At 43.1% G+C, this 27,480-nt stretch overlaps 2 protein-coding genes across 12 annotated transcripts in view; both read right to left on the bottom strand.

The window, feature by feature from the left end:
- The window catches only part of ADORA2A (adenosine A2a receptor), a 28,887-nt gene extending 17,775 nt beyond the window's left edge, over window positions 1–11,112 (bottom strand). The window contains exon 1 of one of the 3 annotated variants that reach the window (XM_040648132.2): window positions 11,073–11,112. The gene's annotated coding sequence lies outside the window, so the exon portion shown is untranslated. Of the gene's footprint in view, window positions 1–6,702; window positions 6,970–10,446; window positions 10,645–11,072 lie in introns of those variants that run through there. The other 2 variants (XM_040648131.2, XM_040648130.2) reach the window with 2 other exon arrangements.
- Window positions 11,113–16,287: 5,175 nt separating this feature from the next.
- The window catches only part of SPECC1L (sperm antigen with calponin homology and coiled-coil domains 1 like), a 61,624-nt gene continuing 50,431 nt past the window's right edge, over window positions 16,288–27,480 (bottom strand). For 7 of the 9 annotated variants that reach the window (XM_015275323.4, XM_046901160.1, XM_015275324.4 and 4 more), the window contains exon 16: window positions 17,416–24,961. In XM_015275323.4, coding sequence (XP_015130809.2) covers window positions 24,872–24,961 — 90 coding nt within the window. In that variant the 3' untranslated portion in view covers window positions 17,416–24,871. 9 annotated transcript variants of the gene reach the window in all.

The raw sequence follows: 27,480 nt of genomic DNA on the forward strand, positions 1-27,480 counted from the left end.
AGGAAGACACCATGTCCTTCCACCTCAATCTGCTCCCAGATGGGCTGGAAAACACTTAGAGTTCTGCAGAGCCAGCACATCTCAGAAGAGAAATTACCAGAGCTGAGCAGATGTCCCAGTCACAACCAAACTACATTTTGTGTCCACCTCAGTGCCAGTGCTTCTGCAGTAACAACTGCTGCTAGAAGCAGGAATTGCTCACCACACAATGCCAGCACATCAGGGCTCTCACCTACTACTTGCAGAGGTGTCACCATTCAGGGAGCTTCCACCTCAACCCAAACTTCCCTTGTGTCTCATTGACCTCTCACAGTGCCAGCCTGCTGTAGCTTTCAACAGCATGATAGGTCTTAAATTGCAGACCTGTTTGCAGCTCACTCTAAAACAAGGAAAGGGCCAATCTTCCTGCGCATATCACTAGAAACTCACTGCACAGAGACAAAATGAAATACAGACCACTCAGAAAAGAAGATACATTACAAAATCATGGACTTCATGCAAGACTCAAAGGCTCAGCAACCAGGTCTGACAAGACAAAATTAATTAACAACTTGTTTTACTCACTGGGGAAGTGTATATTTAACAGCTCAGGCCCTTGGGGGATCAATATTGCAAGCCTCTTTAAACTTTAGAAAAACAATCTGTATCACACAACCTGCTGGACAGCTACAATTAGTATTTCTTCTCAAGCTCATGTTTTGTCTTGTTAATTGGATTAATTCTTCCTTGATACCCTGGGCCATGTTCCGGCTTTTTCCCTATTATTAAATAAAACTTTTTTTTTTTTTTTTTTTTTTTTTTGCCACTCATAAACCTGTAAAGTTGTTGCTTTGCTCATTTTTAGTGACTTGGAACACTCTGTTCTCTCTCAGATTTCAGCCCCTTGCTCCTTGAAAATTCAATAAAGCACCTGAACAGCATGATCCCATGAAGCAATTCACCACTGGAGACCAAGCAAGCTTTAGTTTGGCATCTCCAGTTGGCTTTGGACTAAGGTGCTGCCCTGCACCCTCCTAATCATCTAATGCATTGAAGTGAGCCCTTGGCCACTGCTCACTTCCCACCACTCATCTCTAAAAAACTCACTCCCTGCTCTTGGTCCCTTCAGGCAGCTCACAGGGTGCTGGGGGAGCCCTCATCCAGCCTCACTCCGTGGGTCGCCATCCAGCATCTCCATCAGACAATGCAGGTTGTACCTCTCCAGGTACCAGCTGCCTCTCTAGGAGAAAATCCTTCCATTCACACATGGCTGCAAGCAGAACATTCCTGCTGCTCTAGCAGTCATTTCCTACTTTCCAAAGCCTTGAGGGGAGATGCTTGTTGCTTCTTATCCTCACTTAAAGCCCTTCAGCTCAAAAAGAATCTCACTATCTTTTATATTCAAGTTTCTTAGAAAGTTCTCTCTCCTCATTTCTCTAGATGATCAAGCCACAGTGAGTCAATGTGCACACAGACACTAACACCAATTCACAAAACAGCTCAGGTTGTAAACAGGGAAGACAGCAGCAGCACTTTTCACTGTTGTCTGCAGCTTTGCTTTCTGAACCCCAACACGTTCTATGAACACACCTCATTTAGAGCAGCTCCCCCACAGCCCTGACCTACCACAGGAGGGCTGGAGATAGCCCCAGTGCTTCTCCTCCCTTGAAGGATGGAGGAATGCAGTGGGGTGGGGCAGGAAAGAGAGAAGTAAGGAGGCATCACCCTACTAACCAAGACACACTTGTTCTGGTTGCTCTATTTGCTTTATTATTGGCTCTTGGCTAAATGATCTTTAGGTCATCTGCTTACAGTAATAGGAGGAAATTAAATATTAATAATAGACTATTTCCCTCTAGACTGTTCTTTGTTAACAAAGGATACAAGTGAAACAAAGCAGGCAAAATTATCAGCACACCATGCTCTTGGTTTTCAGATACCTGGAGCACATGCAGCCTCCTTGGATCTTCCTGGAGTGCCAGACATCCCATGTCCTGGCAGACCTGCCTGTGGGGACACTCAGACAAGCACACAACATGGCAATGTCTTGAAATCCTTCGTCTATCAAGGGACTCCACATTGCAGCCTGACCCTTGTGGAGCATCATTCTAGACTTTATCCAAAACAACGTCCAAGCCACTGATGTTCTGACTGAGAAAAACGCAGGGCCAAGGATCTTTTCAAGTGCAGAGCTCATCTCCCTGCAGGGAGTGAAGTCTTCCTACAGTGTGAACCCTGCACCAGGGCAACAGATCAGCTTTGCAGATTATCCAGAAATACTGAACATGATGAAGGCTTCAGTTTTGCTAAACTCAGGCTAATCCCCTCTTACAGGGAAACAGTAGCCCTCCAAGTGCTCCAAGCACTTGTGAAGGGCAAAAGAAATGGTTCTTCAAAGGTCTGAACTGCCCCTGACAGGGAAGAGGGATAACATTTCTTATGTTGCCATCTCTGCTGCAGCTCAGGACCAAAATGGAGTGCATGCTCACGTCAAGAACAAGCGTGGTGAATTTGGGTGCCAAGTCTTTATCAATGAGGGGACTACTAGAGATACTGCCACTGTGATAGCAACACAGCCCAGGAGCAATTGTACCCCTCAAGCCTGTCCCGTGTCTCTGCTCTTCCTGTTTATTACCAACATAAAATCACAAACCAAAAAGGCCCAGAAAGAGAAACCCCACTGGACAGCAAAGGTCACAGCACCGATGAGCTGGCTAACAGGAACGGCGAATCTGAAACCAATACTTCAGCTTTGCCTCCTGCCCTCCGAGTGCTAGGAGTGGATTAATTTTTATTGCTGTAGCGGAAGAGAGGATTGGAACAGAACACATTTGACCATTATTTTTCCCTAAGTGGATGTTATAAATGTTTAAAAACGAGCAAGGGAAAAAAACAACAACAACAACAAAAACAACTCGTCGTAATTATTCCCATTCTAATGGCCACTGAAAGACAGGGAGGGCAAAACTAAGTAAGGCTGAATGACCAGCAGTTAAATAAGCCAGATCAAACAAACAAAAGGAAAAGGGCTCCCTTGTGCCCACTAGAGCAGGCATGATGACATCCTGCCAAGAGGCACAGGAACATGGTGGATTTTTGAGCAAACCATTTGCATCCAGAAGTGGTAATGCTGATCTACCTCTAGCACCATTTCCAAAAGTTAAAAAAGGAGCCTTCGAGTAAACTGTCATAAGGCAGACATGTAAAAAAGCATAATTAAAACAATGAATCCTGGCCAGAAAGAAGTTACTACTGCCAATATCGTTCACAGCGTCTCTGAGGATCCATTCTTCCTTTCCTGTGTGAGGAAAGAACTCAAAAGCAAATCTTGCCTCCGCACAGCCCTACCACAACCAGCTGTGTTCACACATAAGAAGCATTTCCTTCAAGAACAAAATAAAAGAAATGAGGAAAAAGGATTTCAAGCAGAGGTGACCCACCGAGGAATACAAGCTGAGGAGGAATTTGCCCTGAAAATACTTATCCTATTGCTAATGCATCCATTCTGGTATATTTTAACACAGTGAACTTCTCTCCAGATGTGACTTCATCTCTCATTCTTATACAAAGCTTCCAAAAAGGTGGTTCAGAATTGGGTACATCTGTTGATTTTGCTGTGTTTTTATCCAGTTCACAATCCCATTTGCCTTCTCCAGATACAGACTTGCTCCCCACCAGGCCTCGCTCTCTCAGTGAGCCCTGTGGGCTGTGAGCAGCGTTTGTCCAAGTTCTGCCCATGGAACACCAACTCACAGCTCCAGAACAGGACTGTCACTGTGCCAGGTCGGCCAGCTCCCCGTTGTCTTCCACAGCAGAAGGAACTCAGCTCCTGCCATCTCTCCCTGTGGGACTGAAAACCACTCCTCAGCTATCCCTCCCTCTCCCAATGTACAACGTGAATGGCGATGAGCAATATCTACCTACCTCGGAGCCAAAGAAAAGCTCTCTCATCTGTGGGTCATACGCTGACCCCTCCGAGCAGGGGTTGTCACTGCAGCCCCACCAAGAAGTCGTGTTAGCACCCAGGTGGTTTGACTCATGCCTACCCAGAGAGTGAAAAGCAGCTGGGCCTCCGCTGGGTTGCAAATGCAGCCCAGTACATCCTTCCTCCCCACCTCACACCCCTCCCTTGTCACTTGGAGCTGTGACACAGCAGCAGCACTTGGCTCATGCTCTGCAGATCCTGCCCTGCCCCAGCAGCCTGGGGTTCCCCAGTCTCTGCCCCTGGCCCCACTGGTTGCCACTTCCCCAGCAAGGGCTGCTTGCTGCTCACTCACAGGAGCTGTACACGTGCTCCTCATGCCCTGCAATGCTGCTGAGTTTCACCCACTCATCTCACCTCAGCTCATCAACCCTGCCACTGAAACAGCACTCAGACTGACAGCGTTGTGCGGTGTGCTCATCCCAAAAGCAGGCAAATGTCAGATTTTCTGCCTGCTTACTTTGTTTCCAATTACTTTCCCTCTTCCATTACCTTTTTAAGGCACCTACCCCACCTCATTCATCCCCATTTGCTGTGCCATGCCTCATCATGCCCTTCACGTCTGTGCCTCATGGCCTCAAATCCATTTAAGACTTCTCAGGGCTCTGCCAACCTCTGTGGATAAAGACTTGATGCTCTGATGATGTCTCAAGGCCACATGGCATCACTGTCCCTTCCTCTTTTGTTTCCTACGACTTGCATCACACTTCTCACTCTTGCAAAATGACTTACATCTTTACCACATCCAAACAAGCCTTTTTAGAGGTACTCCAAATGTTTTTTTTCCAAGTCTTTGATAATAATCCATTTTCTAAGAACTCTCTAGCGTTGCTGTTCACTGATCCCAAAGTCTCAGGGTTTAGCTGGTGCTTCAAGGACTCTAACGAAGCGCTTCCTTCATTTCCTACATCCGTGTGCTGTGGTAAAAGCACATCCGCTGACAAGCAACAGCCCGCTGCTCCTGCCTGCTTCCTCCTCTGCTTGCTTGGGACAGAGACATCCAGTTCTGGTGGGGAGAGCACAGACTGCTGATGAAAACTACATTTCTAGTTAGCACTTTCCTTCTACATCAAGCCATTGCGTAAAGAACCAGCAGACATTCGCAAATCACTTTATGAAACATTTTTACTGGACGAAGCATCTTGCTAGCTGTTTGTGAGCTACAGTGCATCTCTACAGGCAGCAGAAAGACAAGCAGCAAACAGCCTGTTAAAATAGAGATGTCTCTACCACACTGGGGAAGTGGTCCCTTTCTACGATGAAAACAGAATATATTTTACATAATAAGAGAAGATGAAAAGCTCCAGCTGTACAGGAACCCGCAATCACCATCACAACCAGCTGAGCAAGGAGAAACCAAAAAGGAACTGTGGTGTGTGGCTCCAGATATAACAGATGTGGGTAGAGCAGAAATGAATGCCAGCGAGGCTCCCGGCACAGGCATCCCCAGACCTGAGGATGGTGTCTCCCATGTAGACTGTGTCCATCTCTTGCTTGCTGAAATCACGCAGATTAGCTGTATGAAAAGGAAGATCTCCCTTCTGTACTGGTAGGAAAACCTACAAAAACCACCAATGGGTCCTCTTTCCATTCTTCAGCCCACAGGCACAGCTTCTTACCCTCTGTATATCCTGCAAGAGCTGATACCATGCAGATGTACCAGAGAAAAAGAATCACAAGCCACAGTAAACCCCCTTGAATTCTCTATCCCTACAGATATTACAACTCCGAATGCACCACAGTGGTCAAGCAGAGTATGGATCAGCATTTAAGCCAGCCTCAGGGTGGTACAAAACAACAGATTAACCTCTATTAGGCATCTGACAAAGTCAAGTGCCTCAGTTTTAACAGCTCTAAATAGAGTCCTTATTTCTGCAAGGGAAACTCTTTTTGGAATCAGGGTGTTTCAAGAAACCCCTGACCAGACAGCCATCAGCACAGGCTATTTTTGACCTAAAACTCAAGCCAAAAAACAACTAACTTTTGAAAAGTCAGTATGCTTCCCCCCACACATGCTCCAAGAATCGTAATGGAGCTGGTGCCTGCCCAAATCAGTCTGATGTTATTTTCCATCATCCCATTGAACCTGGGCACTGATCTGTGCATCGGACGTATGTGGAAACTGTAATTATTCCAATTAATTTCAATCACATGACTCTTTTCTGAAGTTTGCATTAAACAGCCACATACGTACCTGTTAGCTGTTCTTTTATCCTGGGAAATGTTTCCTACAGAAAATGCCAGCCTGTGCCCAAGTCTATGGAACTCACGCTGAGACCAAAGCTGTTATCATCACAGAATATGATATTTAACAGCCCTCTTCTCTTGACTCCTTAACCTCAACTGATTCATACCGGGATCTGACAGTCCTCCTCTGGGGAAACCTCAGCAACCGAAATGACAGGTCAGTGTGCAGAGGACTTTCCCAGTACAAGAAGGAGGATGCAGATAATAGGCCAGCATTACTGAACGAGTGAGAATAGAAACACTTAAGGCTCCCATCGTCAGAAAAAAATAGAAAGGGAGATAAGAAGTGAGAGAAGGCTTTGTAAAAACATACCAAAATAACTCCGAAGAATCAGAAGCAGGAGAAAAATAGAAGAGAAACTGAGATGTGAGTGCTGTATGAGGAAAGTACTTATAGCAGAGAAAACAGCGAAAACCATCACCAACAAAAGGATGCATTAAAAGAGCAAAATGAGACCAAATTACACTTCCCTCTGTTCAACAGCACTACTCACCCAAACATGCAGAGCCCCTGCCCAGGAGGCATGCAGACATGACCCCCCAGCTGGCGCTGGCTTGGATCCAGCTGAGCTCCACCAGCTAACAGCCCCTCTTCTGCCCTCCTTGACAAGCTGCCCAACAAGGAGCCACCACTGTCCCTGCGACAGGGAGACAGCGAGCTCGGTATCTCAGTGAGCTGGCAGATAAACGAGCCCCAGTCTGCAAGTCCTGAGAATGGCTGAGTGCCTTCCACCCTGGCTCTGAGTGCAATCACAAATGCTAATCGACAGGAGCCCAGCATGTCATTCGTCACGTCTCCAGGGCTCCAGGAAAACCCCCCTTTCCTCTCCTTGTATCAGCTAGGGACAGGAAGATTCCCTCATCCTCTGCACAAGGGAGCCTCTCCCTCCCCCTATCCCTGGCTCCAACCATCTCTGCAAGAAGTTTCACTCCCTGCTAACTTCTCCATTGTCTCAGATGCATTGTTTGTAAATGTTCCCTAAAAATGCCACAGAAAGTATGCCTTATTCCTGTTTCAGGTTTTTCCACATCCCCGTGTAACACCTGGCTGTTATCTCGTTACCTGTCAGATAGTGATAAACCCACTGCATGCAACCTCTGACCTATCATCTAAGAGAAACACGATCCATCTTGTAGTTGTCGGCCCTTTTCAAGTCCCATCTTCCACTGCTGTATCTGTAGTTGTAGCACACTACTTATCTTACTTGAGCTTGAAGAGCATTATTTTATATATATATGTATGTATATACTTATATATATATAACATAAAAATAACACTATTGAGGGCCCCAAAGGAACTTTCTATCCTGACCTTCCTGGCAGAAGATTTACTACTGCTCTGTGAGCCAGGAGGCTCCAGCACTCCTGCACTCGTCTATCTTCTGCAATGTCATTTGCATACACTTTCTACAGGATTCATTGTGTTTTATGCTACCTGGTGATTATTTTTTTTTAATGTTCTAAAATAATCAACCGAAGCCAAACTAAATTGACAGGGTTTGAGTTGGTTGCTTAAATGTACATGGATAGTGAGGTCTAACGAGCTTCCAATTCCCACCTGAACCTCTGCTGCCGCTACAGAAAGGCTCACATCTCCCTTACAAGCTCTCCCATTCTGTGCCAGCCCCACTGATGTCTGTTCAAAGCACTGATTTAAACTCAGGGTGTCAGGCTTCATATGATCTGCTCCTTACAGAACTCAAGTGAAGGTGGGAAAGAGATCACACCCTTAACTAACTCCCATTTACCAACTACCTGCACTTGATGAAGTAATTCTAAATTCTCTTAGCTCATCCTCTGCAAGTTGCTGACTGAGGTGAAGGAGAGGAACAAGTTATTGCTAAGTTTAAGCTGGATGTCGGGTGTTCCCTGCATGCTTGGGAAGAGTGGAGTCCCCACTACAGGTCCTTTTGGAGCAGGATGGAGACATAGCTGCTGGGAAAGGCAAAGAGCTGATTCTGCCTTTGGGCAGTGGCATGGATTAGATGACCTCAAAGTACCTCCTGAGGATATTTTCCATAATTGAGAGTTGTATATGCCATCTGGCCATCCTGATCTAGAGAGGTTTACAATAGAAAAAAATGTGAAAAACAACCAATAATTATTCCTGACTCAGATGCAGTCTTTGTGAGGGGAGAGGCATCTTCTGATTCTGCAGAGGAAACTGAAGCCTTCAGAGCTTAACCAACCTTCTGTGCCCTCCCGAGTCAGAATGCTGCCAGTTCCTTACCCCTAATGGACCAAATCACAGCATTCAGCTGCACGAGCATCTCATTCAGTAGGTGACTTTCTCCTCGTTTTTAAAACGAGCAGAGAGACCAGAAAGCAGCACTGTTGTGCTCAGGTCACTTTGCCAGGGCTGTACGGACTCTGTTTGCAGAAGTAAAATCTAAAGGTGAACCACAATGTAACCAAGCCTTCTGGTCCTGAACAGCAGGGGAAAGGGAAAGCTCTCCACTGACTTACGAGAGTCGCCCCTGGTTCCTCGAACCACGGCTCAGTTTTGCATAGAGTCCAACAAAAAAAAAACCACTCCAATCGCCCATCTCTATTTTCAGATGGAAAGCCTATGGTAAAGAAGGACCTGAGGGGTTATTTACCATCTGTACAGGGTGAAGAGCACGAACAGGAGCAGCTGAAATCTGTTCGGTCTGCAGGATGGGCTCTGTAGGACAGTGAGAGTGAGGTGCCACAGGCAGCCCTGGGCTGGAAAGCACTGTGTGCTCACAGCTGCACAGAGCAACGAGATGGAGCACAGCCACAACACGCGTTGTCCCATCTCATGTGTGAAAATGTGGGTGGAAAAGTCAAACCAAAGCGAAGAGCTGAAGCACAGTGAAAATAAGTGCTACGGTGGAAAGACCTGTGAAGCCTTAAGCATCCTGTGCTGATGAGATCATGCAGCCTTTGACCGTACAGGCAGAAGGGAAGTAGGAAGGTGGGGGCCTCCCTCTGTGCCAGACCCTGGGCTCAAGACTAAAGGAGATGCACTGGGCCAGCTCAGACCCTTTGGAGAAACAGCTGAAAGGAAGAGCAAAGATCTGCAGCAGCCCCCCAAGCCTGCAGGACTGAGCTTTTCCCTGTAGTTCTTGAGAGGGCTTAACCACATGGCTCAACATAAAATCCATTATTGAAGATTAAACAGAAAGATGAATAGCTTTCAAAAGTTGATTACGTACGAGAGCAATAGTGCCAGCAGCCCTTATGGAAACGTCCCATTAAAATCAGCAAAAATAGAAATGCAAACACAGGAGACCCGGTAGGAGGCTTTTCAGCTCAGATCTTCAGTGCCTTTTGAACCCACTGACAGAAGGACAGAAGCTAAAAACGTTATGACTGGGCTGACAGCCCCTGATCAGGCACAGGATCACCCTGACTCCATTTTTTTATGTATAAAAATATGTATGGAAAGCCAGGAAGATTATAAGTGTGTAAATTGCAATCTTACCCCACGAGCAGCACTAAAAAGGAGCCCTGCTCGCCTGTTCTTTTGCACCCCAGAATAAGCCCTTCTTATTTCACGCATGTTTGCAGTTTGTACCCACGTGTTTTCTCTGCGCATCCAAAGGTTCATTGCTTTCCTGGATAATACAGAACCGAACCCATCTGCTACGTTAGACAGGATTTCATTTTCACATTATTTGTGGTACGGTTGACTTCTTTCTTCATAAAGATCTCCTATCTTTTGTAGAGATTCTCTGTTTTTCGCAGATAGGTTATTTCTCCCACACACCTCGCTCCATGCAAACACTTCTCACGTGCCCGCTGCTCACTATCTAACCTCTGTGTTGCTACCTGGCCGTACGATACGCCGGGGGTCTCTGCGGCAGGAGCTGGCCATGCTTTCCTTCCCGCAGAAGAATGGATTTATCAATGACTACAGCTCTGGAGTTACACAGGCCCGAGACTTACCAACCAGATAAGAAACCTGAAAGCAAATACATCCCAAGATAGACTTATCTAAGAGTTGACCATCTCCTTAGGAAAATAATTTTAAGCAGTTAAGGCAATTCTATTAACCACTATTTACTAAATGACTCACGGCGTTTAAGTTAACCCTTCCGGTCTCCTCCAAGGCCCCTCTGCCCAAAACACTTTGGAAGTCGACTACAAAGCTACCAACAAAGCCCCGCGCTCGGAGCCCGCCCCAGGGCACAGCAGCACATTCAAGTAGGTCGAGGACAACACCTACACGGCGCAGAAAGCTCTCCCCCGCGACACCCGCACCCCGCACACACCTGCTGCTGCCCGCGCTCCTCCGTGTCAGGGCGGCAGCGCCCGTCCCGTTGGGCACGGAGCCGCCCCGCGCATCCCTCCGCTGCCGGCGCCCCGCACGCCGGGCACAGCGGCCAAACTCTCCGGCGCTCGGCACGGGGTTCGCCGAGTGAGGAACGGGACGAGGCTGCGAGCGGGGTTAGCGCCGTCTGCTAAGTCCCTGCCCTCTTCCCCTTAGCCCGATTGCGAAGCGCGTGGAAATCTCCTTTGTTAAACAGTCCGCAGAAGTTGACAGGATGCACGGTGCTCCCGGGGAATCACAATTTTATGATTAATTGCTTTCCAGCACAACTAGCAGCCGAGGAGTTCGGAGGAGGGCTGGGTGCAGGGGGCAAAGTCCGGCACCCGATGGTTGAGGGAAAGATCCGCGGGGCAGAGCCCCGGGCGAGGGGGTGTGTCGGGCACTGACAGCCGGGACGGGGACGGGGCGCCGGCAGCGGGGCCGGGGCGAGTCGCGGCTCAGAGAACGGCCCCGTCCCGGGGCTGCGTTGCAAGCGAGGGGCCGTGGTCGTGGCAAGCACCGCGAGGGGAGTTCAGCCGTCCGAAGCGCTCCCGTCCCGGCTCCCACCCGCCCCGCCGCATCACCCACCTGCCCCGGGGCGCCGTACCGCGCCGCTCGGGCCGCGCCCGGAGCCGTGCGCCGCTGCCGGGCGCTGCCCCGCTCCCGCCGCAGGACGCGGGCGGCCCGGGGTCGGCGGCTCCCCCTGCAGGGCGGCGCGAGCGGCGCGGGGCGGCGGCGGAGGGGCGGCGCGGAACCCCCCGGCGAGCGGAGCCGCCCCGGGTTTACCTGGCGGCCGAAGCGCCGCGGGAGGGGAACGGGGGCTCCGCGGTGGCGGGGGCGGGCGAGGCGGCATCGGCGCTCCCTGCAGGAAGTCCAGCTGCCGGCGTGAGGGACCTGCGAGGGACGGAAACGGGCTTTTAGTGTGTCTTAGACAGGGCGCACGGAAAGGAGGGCTTTTCCCACGCGCCGTTGGAAGTCTCTCTGTCTTTCCAGGCTGCCAATGCCACCCACCGAGCTGCAGCCCACAGCCGTACCGAGTGGCACAGCACTGAGCTCCGAAAAGATTACACAAGCAGAGAAACCAACAGCTCCTTCTCTCCTCTGCTCCGCCGTCACTGCCACCGGCAGTGCCGAAAGGAAACCCCGTCCACGAGCACTCTGGAAGAGCTCAAAAGCACCGACCCCAGCCATTGAACGTCTGCCAGGAGTGCCGCAGACTCGTTTGAGTTGGAAGGGACCCTTGAAGGCATCCAGTCCAACTTCCCTGCAATGAACAGGGGCACCTATAGCTCCACCAGGAGCTCTGAGCCCTTGGCTGTCTCCGGGGGTGGGTACTGCTCCCATAACGGCCTCGCTCCTGCCCTGTACAACAGGCTGTGTTCTCCTGCTCCCAGCTGATGCTCTCAGCTCCCTCCCAGGGTAATGCCTCCTACATCTATGCCACCGGTTCTCTTACTTTTGGGTGCTCATTTCTTCTGCACACATAAAAGTTCGCAATTAGCAGCTGCTGTTTTACAACCTATTAAGCATTGGATAGGATATCTTCCATTACTACAATCACATTTGAATAGATGCTGCCTTCCTTTTGAATTCTGTTTTTGCTATCCCTTCTATTCAGTTGCAGAACTGCACCGTTCTTCAGATCCTATTTTTCCTTTTGTATACCAGCACGTATTATCCTTATCTATACATTTTCTACTTATGTACTCCCTTATCAGTGGTCAACGATAGCTGTAAACTGAGGTTTAAGGAATACAATCAATCATCTTTTATAGCAATTAGAAAATATTACAGTTTACATTAACAACCTATGGAGTAGGGGGCAGTACAAAGGAGCCTTAATTATCTTTCCATTCTATGCGGCTGTTGAGAAAACCAGGATTGCTGTGACTGCTATGGGTGGACAGTTTGAAGAGGGACTGCTTGAAGAGGAAGGCTGAAACTACTTGGAAATGAAAGAGTTTCCAGCAGCCGTGGTGAAGGTGCTGCCACTTGTCTGCAGAGCAGGATGTGGGCTTGTGCTGGGAGCTGAAAGTAGTCCAGGACTGCAAGGAAAGAAAGGAAACTTTCCAATTCTGATTACAGCCAACAAGGCTTTTGCAGTCCTGACAAGCAGAGTTGCAGAAGCACACAGGACACTGCCTCCTAAGACAACAAGCAAAAGCCCTAAATTTGGGGCAGTTCAAAAGCAGTGATATTTGCACTCCTTAAACTTGGGTCAAGCAGTAAATCCTAGGAAGACAGTGTAAAATAAACCCTGAAAAGCTTCCCTCAGGAAGATGAAAGTAAAGTAAACAAGAACTTAACACTTAAAAGACCTATTGTGATGCTCACCATGCTCTCTGCTGATCCTGCTCTAGCAACAGCCTGCTTGGGCACATCAGTGAGGTTGCTGCAACACAAAACAGATCAATATAATCACAATAGCCAAAACCAGTCCATCACCCTTGTACAGAAATCATACCCGTGCACTGTGGTTATGTATGGGAAACTGTCTCGCAGAAAACAAGCATCAGTTTGTCTTGGGCAGAGTCTGGAAGGACTAATGTGTGTATTTTATTTAAATAGAAAATGTGCTTATGCCTAAGAAATGCCTTTTTTTGATTTGCACTTTCTTCATCACATTTTTCAGTCACTGGAGACTATCCCAAACTACTAGTTCTGCTCATTGAATCACAGGCTACGAGTTAGCTATTTGCTTTTTCTATACACAGTACAGTTTCTAATGGTCTGGTACCTGAATCACTGCAGATCAGTGTGAAGCACTAATCAGGCCATGGTTAATGGCTAAGTGACAACAGCAAAGTTGTGTATCAGGGCTGTGCTGGAGCTAAGATGCTGATACCTGATGCTTTACTTCTATGGCATCAAAGCTGTAGGTTGTGTCCACTAATCAGGAATAAAAACTTATTTCCAGTCTTTCATAACCACACTGAGATTACTCTTCACCAGTTTTGGAGCTATACTTCATTGTGAACTTTCTCATCAGACAGTGTTTTATGCCATACTGCATTTAAGAGAGGCATATTTTGCAAAGATGCTTCAAGCTGAGTAGTGCAATAGTTCACATATGCAATGTTGGTATAGGAGACATTAAAAATCATGTGTCCTGACTTGCACATAATCCCATACCCGCAATTACTGCCCACATCTCCTCAAGGACAGTGGAAAGCCCTTGTGTTAGTCTAAGAGACTGGGGAGACAGGCTTACTTGAGGTCCTTTGGAAACACTAGCAAATCCTTAAACCTTAAAGATACTTTATATATTTATACGTATGTATAAAGGTAAAGGTAAGACTTGTGCTCACAAGGAATAAGCACAACCCTGTTTAAATTCTGCCATTTGCACTTACATCAGGAACCAGTGAATGCTTTTCAGTGGTTTCAAGTCAGGAATTGGATGAGTCTCCCCAGATAGACTGGCTTCATTTCTTCAGATGCTATTCAGCATGACAGAAGACAAGATGGGAGTTCAATCTAAATTTAAGCATGCTCTGTAGACTATTAATAGAGGAAAAACTGGTAGCATGAATCATCACGTGGGAGCTGCACAGAGACAGCTATTTATTTTCTATAATAATAATACACAGAAGTTACCTTTATACAATAAAGAAACCGTTGGACTTGCAAGGCTCAGTGGGAATTAGTCAGATGATTCCTCTTCACTGAACTATTCTCATTTTATTCTAAGGAGCAATGAGAGGGCAACCCTTATTTAACTTGACAAAATCCACATTGTGCGTATCCAAGCTTCTGTTACAAAATCTAACTACTGACCCTGCTCCACAGCACTCCCTGCTTAGAGCAGTAGTGACCTGCTAGAGGTGTGGTGCAAAATGAGAGAACTCCATAGGGTTATAACACTAAGTTAGTGTTTTAACACTTGTTTCAGTGCTTGTACAATGCTCATGCCTCCTGCCAGGAGTAAAATTGCAGCATGCCCTCCCTTTATGTTACTTCTCTGCTGGAACAAGAGCCCACCTGTATCACTGCTGAACCATCATCATCAGGAAAGATTTGTCAGAAGAACTGAAGACATAACAGCTCCTGAGCTGCAACACTGCAGATGCTCAGCACCCCGCATGCTCAAACCCTCCCATGCTGTGATGTTATTTTTGTTATGTGCACCGTGGGATTTACCCCATGCTTACTCCATCGCAGTCACTGGAATCTGAATTTGCTCTCCCAGAGACACACAGTGTTAACACACAGTGTTCTGGGGGTTATTTATTTTTTGAAAAATATGATATTGTCAACAGCTCAGTGAATTTGTCTCCAGACTGTTATGTCTCCTTCTCAAGTTTCTTTCATTTTTAAGAGCTTAACTTTGAGGCCTCTGGCGTGAGGAGCCTAAAATGGTTTAAGGAAAGGAAGCATAAACAAGGGATCAAGCTACACACTGCACTGGAAAGAAGCACAAACACCTCCTCACACTATATAACCAATGCAAAAGTCTAGCTGTAAAAATACTCTACTGCGTTCAACCCCATTTTCTTAATGAGGGCTCTCCAAAGTATCAAATATACCAAAGAACATCTAAGAGAAGTTGACATTTTGTTTTTCAAACAGGGCGTTTCGTACACAAAGTGTAGGAAGTTCCCTAATCAGAGTTCAATTAAACCACAGTGGTAGAGAGGGCAATGGCAGATAAGACTAGCAAAAGCCTTCACTTGGACTAGGATTGATGGTGTGTTGCTTATCTACTTTGTTTTTTTTAAATCATAGATGAATTTTCTTTCCTAAACAAAGACTTACACAGAAGAAACTTCAAAACAACATTTCTAAGAAAAACGAGGCTAATAAAAACGATGTAATTAGACATAAATGCTCTTCTAGCCCTGAGCTGCGAGGAATGGAGAGGCTAATTAGCTAACTTCTACGTTAACTTCACGTGCTGGGTTGCAGTATTGAGCACTAATTCATATGGAAGGTACTGGGGGCTTTCCACTACACAGTTATTACCTTTTGAGCAATTTCTAGGAATTCTGTACCTCACTCAACCATTAGAGTTGAGAATGACAGAGAAAGCATACCAGTTTAATATGCCAAACACAAATGATAGTGATAAAAATATATTAAAAAAATAGGCAGAATACTAAGTGAGGGGGGCTAGGAGAAGGTGAGCAGTGGAGAAGGCACCACAAAGTGCAGAGAAGGCAGGTTTTTTGCTGTTGTTTTTAGTCTAAGCAGGAGCTGCTAGCTATTAATAACTTCCCATCTGCAGAGGGAAGTAATTTTTTTTTTTTTTTTTTGTGGTTTCAAAAAGAAGTGCATGGGGGAAGAACTTCTATCTTCGTGACCCCTCTTGTCTACGTGCTCTGTGGAACCACCTACAGGAGAGGGGTGAGCCCAAGGAAGTCCTTTGTAGAACATGTGATATAACCCTCATCTCTTCTCTTCAACAAAGCCACGGTGAAGCTCTCTTTTGATAAGAATTGAGTTGTAAATTCTGAAATATTAACCTATTTCCTACACAGAAATTAACTGCAGAACAACCACGACTCCAATCTAAGCTGTTCCAATTTAATACAATGGAATATTATAGTGATGTTCCTTCTGAGCTTTTTATTTTACTACTCCAGAGTGCTGCAGTTCATTACAGTATAACCTTCCAAAGTGTTTAATTGATGTTATTATGTTCAATTTGATTTCATTAAAAACGTGAAACTGGCACTGTGTGTTTGTCTACTGACAGCTTGTAAGACGTTCTGTGAAGAAACTTCAGTTAGGGAATGCTATTTCAGTGACTGTGGGTAAGAAAAGTTGCAACACAGATTGTGCAGACATGACTGTTTTAACATACCTCAGGCCTGACCTGCATGCATCCTGCTTGCTGTTTCTGTCCTGACCTTCGCGTTGCCAAGTGCAGACGTACAAGTTGCTTCTACAATACTGACATGCACGTGCTACAGAGAAGAAAAACATCCACTTTCTGACATGAGGCTTTACTACACACTTTAAAATATTTACTCTTAGGAGTATGGATACTGAAGATCCATGCTTAAAAACAGGGTATTGATAACATTTGAGAACTAAGAATTTTCTTGACTCATTCAAATTCAGTGAAAATATTCCACCCCAAGAAAAGAGAAGTCAGACACTTTCTTGCAGAATAACATTACTGAGTCAAAGGCATTTCTGAACAGAGAACACCAAATCTCAAAGACCTGTAAGAAATGGGTGGAATTAACACACCTACAGTAACATTTAAGAACCAAGTTTGAAATAAAGAGGAACCCAACTCAAACCTCTGGATCCCATTTATTCTAGAGCACTTGGGACTTACGCTAACTATTTCCACACCATTTCAGAGAGAACTGCATTTAAAACCAGTTACCCTCCAAGATAAATGAGAACAAACCAAATTTAAGGTGTTCTTGTCTCTATTTTTACCTGGAAATTTTACTTCTAGGACTCTGTTTTAAATACACTGAACTGTTACAGAGATGAAACCCCCAAACTCTCCAGCCCCAATTCCTCATGAGATGGGGGGTACACTAACTTCCTTAGTTAGGATAAGTAATATTGCAATAAATTTAATTTTGTATTATGTATTCTGTGTGACAGAAGTTGCCTTAATTACAAGTATTAGCTAGAATTCCCTTCTCTGTTACTCATATTCAAGACCAGGACAATCCAGCCTAAGGAGATGCCTTAAATACATACCTCATCTCTAGAACATTCCATACATTATCATTTAAGATCCTTTGGGGGTAGATATCAAATAATGCTGGTATACCAAGATAGAGGTGACTTCCAGACAATAGTGAGGTTATGGGCACGCAAATGATTGGCCTGTGCTTCTCATCCATGGCACATAAACCTCCACAAACTGCTTCCTGTAACATTTACTCCTGAAAAATCATGGTATCAGAAATGGTGTTAAAACATCCCCTTTTGTAGCAGCCTCAGTCAAGAAAACAGACACACATTTTCCTATTTGCAACCTTTATTTCATGAATAATTAAGAAGAAAACATGGCAACATTGGCAAATTGAAGGCATACATACTAAATATTCATACAGAATACATTATGAAGAAACTAAATGCCCAGATCTTTAGTGGTCCTTGCAAACTAAAAGCATATTGGTCCTCCAAAAGGTTTAGCTTAAAATATGCTTGCTGACCTTTTAAGTTCCAATAACAGCTTGTGCCTTTCAAACCAGAAACAGGGTGAAATACAATTTGAACACACTTCAATTTTCCTCAGAACTGTATTTCCAAGATCTGATCAGAAAAATGTTTTTTTCTTCCTTACCTTTTAAACGTGTAAGCTGTTACACCATCATAAGTATTCAAGACTCAAGCACTTCTTGAAAGATGTTCAGCTCTATTAAGAACCTGCACAGGTACATACATATACACAAACATATTTGCATGTGTGTATATATGTGTACACAGATACATTTATGTAAAACCTCTACACACATCTAAAATGTCTGTGTATGTGAACGTGTACATAACCTATTTGAAAGGGTTCTGAAAAAGAAGAAAGTGCTTTTTGTCTAGAAGGAGGATTATTAAAGCCATTTACATGTTTGGTCAATCTAATATTTGTGTTTCAAATGAGTATAAAACCAATACAAATCAGAAAAGCTGGATGGAAGAGAAGAGCTTATAAGAATCATTGTGTTTTACATCATCTTTAAAGGCCATGGAAAAAGAGCTTTCAATTAGTTACTTAGGAGATGTAAGTACTGGCTGCAGTGTCATTTCAAACAAGGTTAGTCCTTATCCGACGCAGTGCTGAGAAGTTAGACTGAGACATCAACAACATTCTGTTCTTTCACCAAATCCAAAATTCACCACACTGTTCTGTCAATTCTGCCTCACCTGAACTCAAAGTACCCCCACATCCAACAGCTAGAGGGTACCAATTAATGCCCTTCTGACTTTGATCTGGAGAGTTGTCCACGTTAAATGGGATCACTACTTTAATTCATAGACATTGAACAACTCTTGATCATCACTGACCTAAAGGGAACGGACAGTCTGGAAGCTAACTATTCTGTGTTTTGTTTCATAGCGTTATACTTTCTTTCCATTAGATAACATACAGAAAAGACATTTCTGTTAAAAAAACCCTTCAGATAAGTATAAAAGTGCTACTGAAAAATAGTAAAATTGACCCTACTATACACGTAAAAACTAAAGTTTCTAACTGAAATGTTGTAAGTTACAAGGATTAATTACTTGAGTATGTTACGTGTACTTGTGCTCTCCCCACTGAGCAGATTCCCAAGTAATCAACCCAGCTGCACATATGCAATAATTGGAAACCAGTAAAAGCCTCCAGAGAAACTTCAACAATGGAACACAACAGAAGAGCTTCTTTCTCTCCATCTACTGAAAAAGTTCAGAAAAATAAAAATCAACTATTCAATTATTGCAAATGCAGTCTACTGTCAAAACAGGTCAGTTCATGAACTGTGGAACCAGGACTGCCAATGGCTCCTCTGCAGCAGGAAATGTCCACTGGGCTTTTCAACTACCATATAAATACACTGCTCACATGCTAAAATAATACAGATACTTACTAGAATGAAAATGCACATAATACACTGCTATGCTGGGGCAGAGTAAGTTTTAAACCTAAAGTTCCCCAAACAACTTGTTTGTATTCTAGAACTCTATGCAAAATACAAAAGCCTTAGAAAAGTGCAACAAAACTAACTTCACGACATTTTTCTTTTAGTTTACATAAATACAATCTCATAAAAATATTATTAAACAGAAGCATACTTCTCAGTGGAGAATGAATGTGCCACATTTCAGCTTTGAGTAAGTGATTTTGGCTGAACTGAAACTCCCTGAAAATAGGGAATTAAAATGAAACAAGCTTAATCACATCAGACTGCCATAATTCTGCAAGAAGTTTCCCCTCCCATTCTACATCCACGGGTCCTACTGGAACTGGTAGGAACTCTCTGTAACTCTGGTAGACAGTGGCCAAAGGGTAAGGAATATTCCAAGCAAAAGATAAATGTCAGTGGGAATGAAATCATCTCATATTCATAGGTGTTACTGACGTCTCAGTGTGAGGAAACAAGCCTACTATCACAGAATGAACTCACATATGGAGGCCATAGACTTGCCAAACAGAGTTCAAGTGAATAGCAGACCAAAAACTGGCAAGCATAGATACGTAAGGAAAAACAGAAATTCTTAGCAACACTAACAAAAATCAGAAGTGTACAGAACTTGATCTTTACAGATATTTAGTATTAATTATCAAAAGCATACTTGCATTATATTCCAGATACTTAACGTAATGGCTTTGACAATTAACAAGCAAAATTATATGGATTATACAGGAAAACCTCACACAAATAAGGCTCAGCAAGCCAATGAGTCACTCAAAGCCCATCCAGCCACACTTCTTCAAGGGCAGAAACACTCTTAGAGATATCCTTCTAAACAGAGACAGTTAAATGCATTAAAAGATCTCTACGAACACATATCTAAGGAGATGGTAATTTTGCAGCAAGAAGACCTGATGGGCACTGTAGGGTGATGGAGATGATATGGTAGAAAAGGAAGTCAAAGAAGAGTTAAGCAGTTCTAAGGTATTTTTCCAATTAACACACACTAACCTGGGAAAGCACAACAGCATGTCTAGAACTTGTGAATGAATACTTGTTTTAATAGCATGTCTCACCAAATAATTTATTGGATGGGCTGATATTATTGACTATTCATACACTAATGCTAGCTTAAGAAAGGAACTGCAAAAACAGAGCTTGGCAGGACGTAAAAACAACAGAGAAAAATATTCACCAAGTCAAGGGAAGGACCACAAATAAACTATATAGTTAAATCAGCCTGTACACAAGTGCTATTATTTAAAAATCCTATTCAGTTGGCCACTTCAGCAGGAGTATTTCTTACAATAGGCAAAAAATGATGTCAAGGTGTACAACTGGCTTCCTTCCCAGAAGGATTCTGCCCTCTAATCGCTCCTGCTCAAGGCAGCCTGCAGCTCAGCTGTTCCTGTGGTAGTTGTAATAGGCAAATAAGAGGTAAAGTCACCACATGAGTCATATAAACACAGTCTTAAAGGCTCAACTTTAGCCTGTGCATAACTTCTTGCCAGCCATCCAGGAAAGGCAGCTTTCAAAGAGACTGCCACACATCAGCATTCCCAAGCTGGTCACAAGCAGAACAAAGAAAGAAGTTCTCCATATCTCCAACTTCCCAAATAAACTTGTTTGAATCTAGGCTATAAGAAAATCTGTACCTAGGTAAAAAATGTATAGAAACTAATAGAACTGAGTAAAAGTGATTTTTTTTGGTCATGGAAAAGATGCAACAGAACCCAAATGGTCAGTTTTCAACTTTCTGAAGCGCTGAATGAGGGAAATGAAAAAAAAAAAACAAACAGAATTTAACACTGAGATCATTAACAGATGGGAGACACCAAGGAGAATTTTTTGTCACAGCTACAAATTTAAGGCAGATTATCAGCAGTTTAAACCACTGCGTTGTGCGCATCGTCAGAGCAAATGCATTTCTCCTTATGCAGGTAAAACCAGAGGCTGACTGCAGCCAGCAGCATTTATAGCAGATTACATCCATACATCAAAGCTGAGTTCACTTTGCCCTTGCAAACAAAAAGCATGAGAATGGACTTCCCCAAAACACAACAACAGTGGAAGTACTTTACAAAATTAAGACAGATTATGAGAAATGGAACTTGAGGAACACGTTCTATGCAAGAGAAAAATAATTATGTTTAAATCTTCATATACTGTAAATAAATGCTACCTTGTGGATAGCCTATCCACCAACAGAATTTTATAAGGGAACCTTTTGTGCACAACTTTTGAGAAGCATGAGGACGAGAGCTCTTTGCGAGAGTCACAGAGATCCATTCACAACACCAGGGCTATGGAATTAGTGTTTCCATGTAAATGTACAAGACAACAAAATGAATCAAACCAAACCAACTGAAAACCAAGACAAGTGTAATTCATTCTGAAGCCACCTCAGTTCTGTTATTGCCAGATACTGCGTCAAAACTGTTCTGACAGAATTCTCCTTAATGACCAAAATTTATCTTCCCATCCTTTCTTTTTGGTAAAGAAAACCCCACAGTTCAATGCTTACGATCGTCATGATGACAACCAGCCAACCCCAAGACGCATTGGACTCTAAACTGACATCTCTGTGGTCTACAGAAGCATTTCAGGACACAGGATCCATTAGGTCATATAGCTGTATCGACATCAGTATTTTTGACAGATCCCTTCTGCCCACAGCTGGCAATGACTTACCCTGAAATACTACAGCACAGGCATTTGCAAGGCACGTATAAAATTGTAGTAATATAAATGGATAAAATAGTTGTCTTTTTTTTTTTTTTTTTTTTAAGCACATTCAATAATATTTTCTGGACTGATTAAAAAAGAAGAAATTAGATCAGCAGAAACCTCGCTTCATATGTAAGAAATAACAGGCAGTTTCAGGATTAAGTGCGAATAGGAACCAAGTAGGACAGTATCATCCACATCCAGAAGGGCTACAGCTAATCTTTCACTTGAAAAATTAAATGCTGTTTGAACCTTTGCAGAAAACATGTGGCAGAGTGCAGCAGGGTGTTATGTTTGTTTTGTATCTGTCATTGCTTCATTGCTTCCCTTCATTGCTTTCACTTGGACAGCTGTATGGCATCTTATTTGTAAAGGCTCAGATGTATGATTATAAAAAAATCTCTTTATGGAGCCCAGTATTCCTTTCTAGATAGAGTTTTATCAGCCAGGCCACACCACGAAGTTTACAGAGCACTGAAGTTCAAAATAAGATCCTTTCAGTAATGGCTCATAACTTCTCTCTCTGAAGACCAGCAGCTCAACTTTATAAAAGAAGGTATCAGCAAAATGTGATTTCCTCTTCTTACTACCACGTGTTATTTAGTTAAGGACCGGTACGGTGTTCCTGGTAAAGGGGGTGGGCCATTACCCAGAAAAAATCAGTGTAAAAACACAACAGCTCATGAGTGAATTTAGACCAAGAAACACCGACCTTTTCATTGGAAAAATACTTTCTTGATATATAAGGCAACAAATAAGACAGTCACAGATAAGGATGTCTATTCAAAGGAAGAGTAGAGGTTTATAAGCACGAATGTGCATAAGTTGGAATCTAGTAAGAGATGGAACATAAGCCAGCAGTAATATGTATTTCCAAGAGGACTGCTCCTATCGAGACTTATTTGAAGAAGCAAAGTAAATAAAAATACTGGAAGGAATATACAGGAGAGGAAACTGTATTTCAGACTTTTATTAAAATCTGTTAATGAATTTTTTTTTCCACTTGAAGCCTCTCTTGCAACAACTGCCTTTAGAGTATGCTGGCTCTTCAAATGCACCAACTGATAATCTGAGGATATCTAGCTACTTTTAGGGATATGCAGGCTAAAGGATTATAAGAATGCACGGACACTGTTGCTCTGAAAACTTCTCAAAGCCCCTCAGCTTGGGCTAAGAAGTTATTTTGCAACGTTCCATATATTCTTACAGGCACATTTATTATCTATTCTATTACAGACGTGTCAGCGTAAGCATTTTAGGAAGTAATTTTTTATAATGCTAGCTGCTAGAGACATACTGAATTATTACTCTTCCATGGGTTATGTTCTTCAGATGAGAGCTTTTTAGATTTGGCAATAAGTCTGAGTTAAAACTGTGCTTTTGTACCATGATGAAGTTTCACAGATGCCAAGTGGAGTTGCATTCGCTGGGTTAACATCCATGACATTCAAACAGTCCTTAACAGTCATAAGAGCACCATAGGAATAGAAGATAAATTTTCTTTATAAGAGGGTTACTGTGTTGAAAGAGCATGTGCTTATAAATAGCAGTTGTTACAGAACTCACTTCTAAAGTAGGCTTCTGCTTAATATTAATGAGAGATGTTCAACTGTGGCTTAACTGCTGGAAAATATTCTGAAAAATAAGAGACAGAAGCAATGGCAGAGTGAAGTCTTCCCTTGATTTGAGAAACCAGATTACAACAAACATTTTAACAGCTTATAACAAATGGATGGATTAAATCATTCTGAGCCATTAACATTCTGCACAAAGCCCTGAAGTGCCAGGATGTATCAATCAATGATAGCTAAGGCACTTACTTGAACTCTTTTGCCCGAGAGCTGTTACATGAATTCAGGTACATTTTAGGAAAACAAAAGCTGAGCAAACCAAAGTTTCTCAGTTAATTCCTTGTGAGAGCAAGTCTTTTCCATGCAATAGTTGAGACTGCTGGGTATACACACATTACATTGGTTCCTCCATTCTTGTCAGAGAACATCTCACCTTCTGTCAGTCAGACGAGGATGTGCAACATCAATGAAAGACACACAGGAAACTGCAAAGGTGGATTTTTAGACAAATATCTTCATTATTACATCTTATTGAAAGTATCTTCTCTGCAGAGGAAATGCTGTCCCAGTTCCAAAATGCTACCACAGACGTCCATGACATTTCCTCGTATTGCTGTAAAGTAAAGCCTGGGGTAGCTGTGCATGCTATACAGGCATAGGAAGAAAAGGGGAAAGAACAAGCCATACAAGGGTTGATTATTGATTCATTTCTGTTATAATGGAAGCACAGAGAGCTAGTGACAGATTCCTTTCAGTACAGCATACCCTGAAAACAGGAGCTGCATATGCTAGTCTTTACAATCCATAAGATAAAGTTGGAAGCCACAACACTGTGACGGAGGTAGGCTTATAATGAAACTTTAGAAGGAAGAGTTCTTCTGTGCCAAATTTTTCGAGGTATCAAGACCACTTTTTTACTCAAGCTGTTGTGATGAAATAAAAGCTTGTTTTCCTAGAATACTGTGCCCATTTTAAAGGAGTGAAAATAGCTATAAAGGCAGTAACTAAATTACCATCAGGAACTCTATTGTATTGGGGTGCCATAGGCTGTGGGTGGAATATTTAGACTGTGGTATCAGGACACTACAGAAAGTTCAGTAATATGATGCCATGTTATCCTTTTCCTTCTCAAAGCATTAGCTGTACATTCAGTCTCCTATATGCTAGAGGATTCATTCTTCTCACTCTCTTAGGTAAGAAAGCTTCAGGAAGTCTGGCTGGAAAGGTGGTAGATAAGTAGTCCAGGCTCTTTAGGCTACATGATTAATCTGAATAGCTTAATAACTTGGGTTATTCCAAGCAGAGGCAACAAGTTTTTGCTTTTTAACAGTTGTTTCCAGGCTTAGTAGCTGAAGCAATCTGAAGCAATCCAGGATAGTGTCACCGAAGTTTGAGGGGACTCAATTGATGCCAGTTTTCAGTGAAATGGGGATTAGCATTTCAGCAAGATTTCCATCTGGTAGCTAATGTTGGTTCTACTTCATGAATCAGTTGAATTATTAGGGTTTCAGGTTTCAAAGTATTTGTAAATTGCTGTAACATACAGCATGACATTCTGCCAGTCTGGACGTTCAGTTCGCACCATTTCATTGATGTCCTGTCACAGAAAACAGATTGGTCAAAATGAAGAACCAGAACCTTGCGAGGAACGTGGCAATATTTTTACAAAGCCATGGTAATGGTAAGCCTGTAAAGCTCCCATAATTCAAAGCACTGATGAAGAAAGCTTTGTTTTCCTCCATACAACTTTGTATTACTAGCAAAATGTAAACAGCTATAAATAGGATATATGCAGAATGTTATTTTGCTGATTTAAGATTGAGATAGTGCATACCTAGGTTGTCCCCCTTTTAGAACAATTAGTAGTCAAGACGTTACCGTTCACCAGTCCCTTACATCAATTTGACAAGGCAATTCAATCTGCCCAGGAACTAAGACAAAGAGTCACAGAATCAAGACCAAGATACTGACTGAACCTAAAGTTCAAAATTCTTATCACAACAGGAGTCAATAAATGACAATCCCATTTCACGGCAGAGTACTGAATTTGAGATTAATATGCATCTTTGAGCTAAGAGGCAAGAAAGGGGAAAGTTTGCTTTGCCATCAGTTTGGGTATACGCAGGAGACAAAGCATCAGTGTGTGCCCAACTGGTAGGTCAGTTCACTCACTTCTTAACAAGTGTGTCAGATTGTCTATGGATAAGCTGAGCAAACACAGCCTGATCTGCCCTTTTCAGCATATGTACACAGGAAAACAGTGATACAGTTCCTAGACATTTTTGCTTAGTGTATGGATCTGTTTTATAATCTTTGGTTACAAAGATCTCCAAACTCAAAAAGAGGAAGTTGTTTTTGTTTTGTTGTTGCTGTATTTATTTTGTTTGTTTGGTTTTGATTCTCCATGTGAAAGCAGCTAAACACTTTCTTCTTCTGGGAACAAAGAAGCTCCTCTTACAAGCCCCTCCTTACATCACCACTACTATTTAGTTATAGTGGTTTTCACATTCTTGCTCATTCTTCACCCATGGGAGAGGAGAAAAAAAGAAACACTACACATGCTGTGTACTGTTGGTATGTAAATAGATACTAAATCCTTGAAATGGATACAATTTGCACACTGAATATTTAATTCCTTTCAATTTGTCTTTTCAGGAAGTCTGTAATTAAGTACATAGCAAAATTCAAAGGACAAACAGCAGTCACTGAGACTAAAGCTAAAGTAAGAAAGAATTACTGCAGTTATTTTCCCACACTGTAGTTCTTACATCAGCACATGGTAAGAAACTTCCAGGTTTCAAATCCCTGACAAAGCTTAAGTACTTAAGTCCAGGAGTTGCACTGCCATTGTGAGCAAACACAATGCTGGTGGTAAAGGATCTGATAGGGATCAAGGAAAGTGTTATTTTTAAAATATGTGACTTTGCTGTGTTATTAGTTGCTAACTATGGTAGCTTTGTTAGAATTTAGACTACTCGAGTATCAATTGAGTATCGTTTCTGATACTGGCAATTTTAGTTGAATTTCTGCAATTAATCACAAAGGCTTGGGATACTCTCAATTCCCTACCTTCAGGAGTCTTACTTTCACTGTAAATCCCATCATACTGAAAATTAATTCCTTTAGGCCAGAATTTTTATAAGACACATAATAACCAGTAATTGAAAAAAAGAAAACCTTTCATATATTTACAATGCTGACAAATTAAATCTAAGCTTACAAGTCTTGACTTTTACATTTCAGTGAGCAAAAGAACAACTTAAATAGCTTGATGTGTACTTCTGAAATTTCAACAAAACCAAATAATTAGAAAGTAGAACAGAGACAGGAGAGAGTTAACAGATCCTTGAGGACGGTATCACAACTATTTCTTGAACTATTCTCAAAAAAAAAAAGTACATTGTCTTTATTATTATTTCTTATAATACTGAAAAACGAATTTTGGTGAATCTTCCTTTTAGGAGTTTATCTCATTAAATCACTGAATATCCTGAGATGGAAGGGACCCACAAAGACTACTGGCTCTGCACAGGAGTGCCTAAAAATTAAACCCTATGTCTAAGAATGTTATCCAAATGCTTCTTGAACTCTGCCACCAGGTTTGGTACCCCTGTACTTGGCACCTCAAGCACAGTGTTCAGTTTTGGGCCCCTCACTACAGGAAAGACACTGAGGTGATGGAGTATGTCCAGAGAAGGGCAACAAAGCTGTGAAGGGACTGGAGCACAAGTCTGACGGTGAGGAGCTGAGGGAACTGTTCCATCTGGAGAAGAGGAGGGTCAGGGAAGACCTTATTGCTCTTAACTATCTGAAAGGAGGTTGTAGCAAGGAAAGAGTCGGTCTATTCTCCCATGCAACAGTGATATGACAAGAGGTAACAGCCTAAAGTTGCATGAGGGGAGGCTCAGGTTGGATATTAGGAAGAATTTATTCTCTGAAAGAGTGGTGAAGTATTGGAACAGGTTGCCCAGGGAAGTGCTGAAGTCACTGTCCACGGAAGTGTTCAAGAAACATGTAGATGTGGCACTTATGGATATGGTTTAGTGGGAACAGCAGAGATAGGTTGACAGTCGGACTAGATGTTATTAGAGGTCTTTTCCAATCTTAATAATTTTA

The sequence above is a fragment of the Gallus gallus genome, chromosome 15, assembly GCF_016699485.2.
Source record: "Gallus gallus isolate bGalGal1 chromosome 15, bGalGal1.mat.broiler.GRCg7b, whole genome shotgun sequence".
Classification (NCBI taxonomy): Eukaryota; Metazoa; Chordata; class Aves; order Galliformes; family Phasianidae; genus Gallus; species Gallus gallus.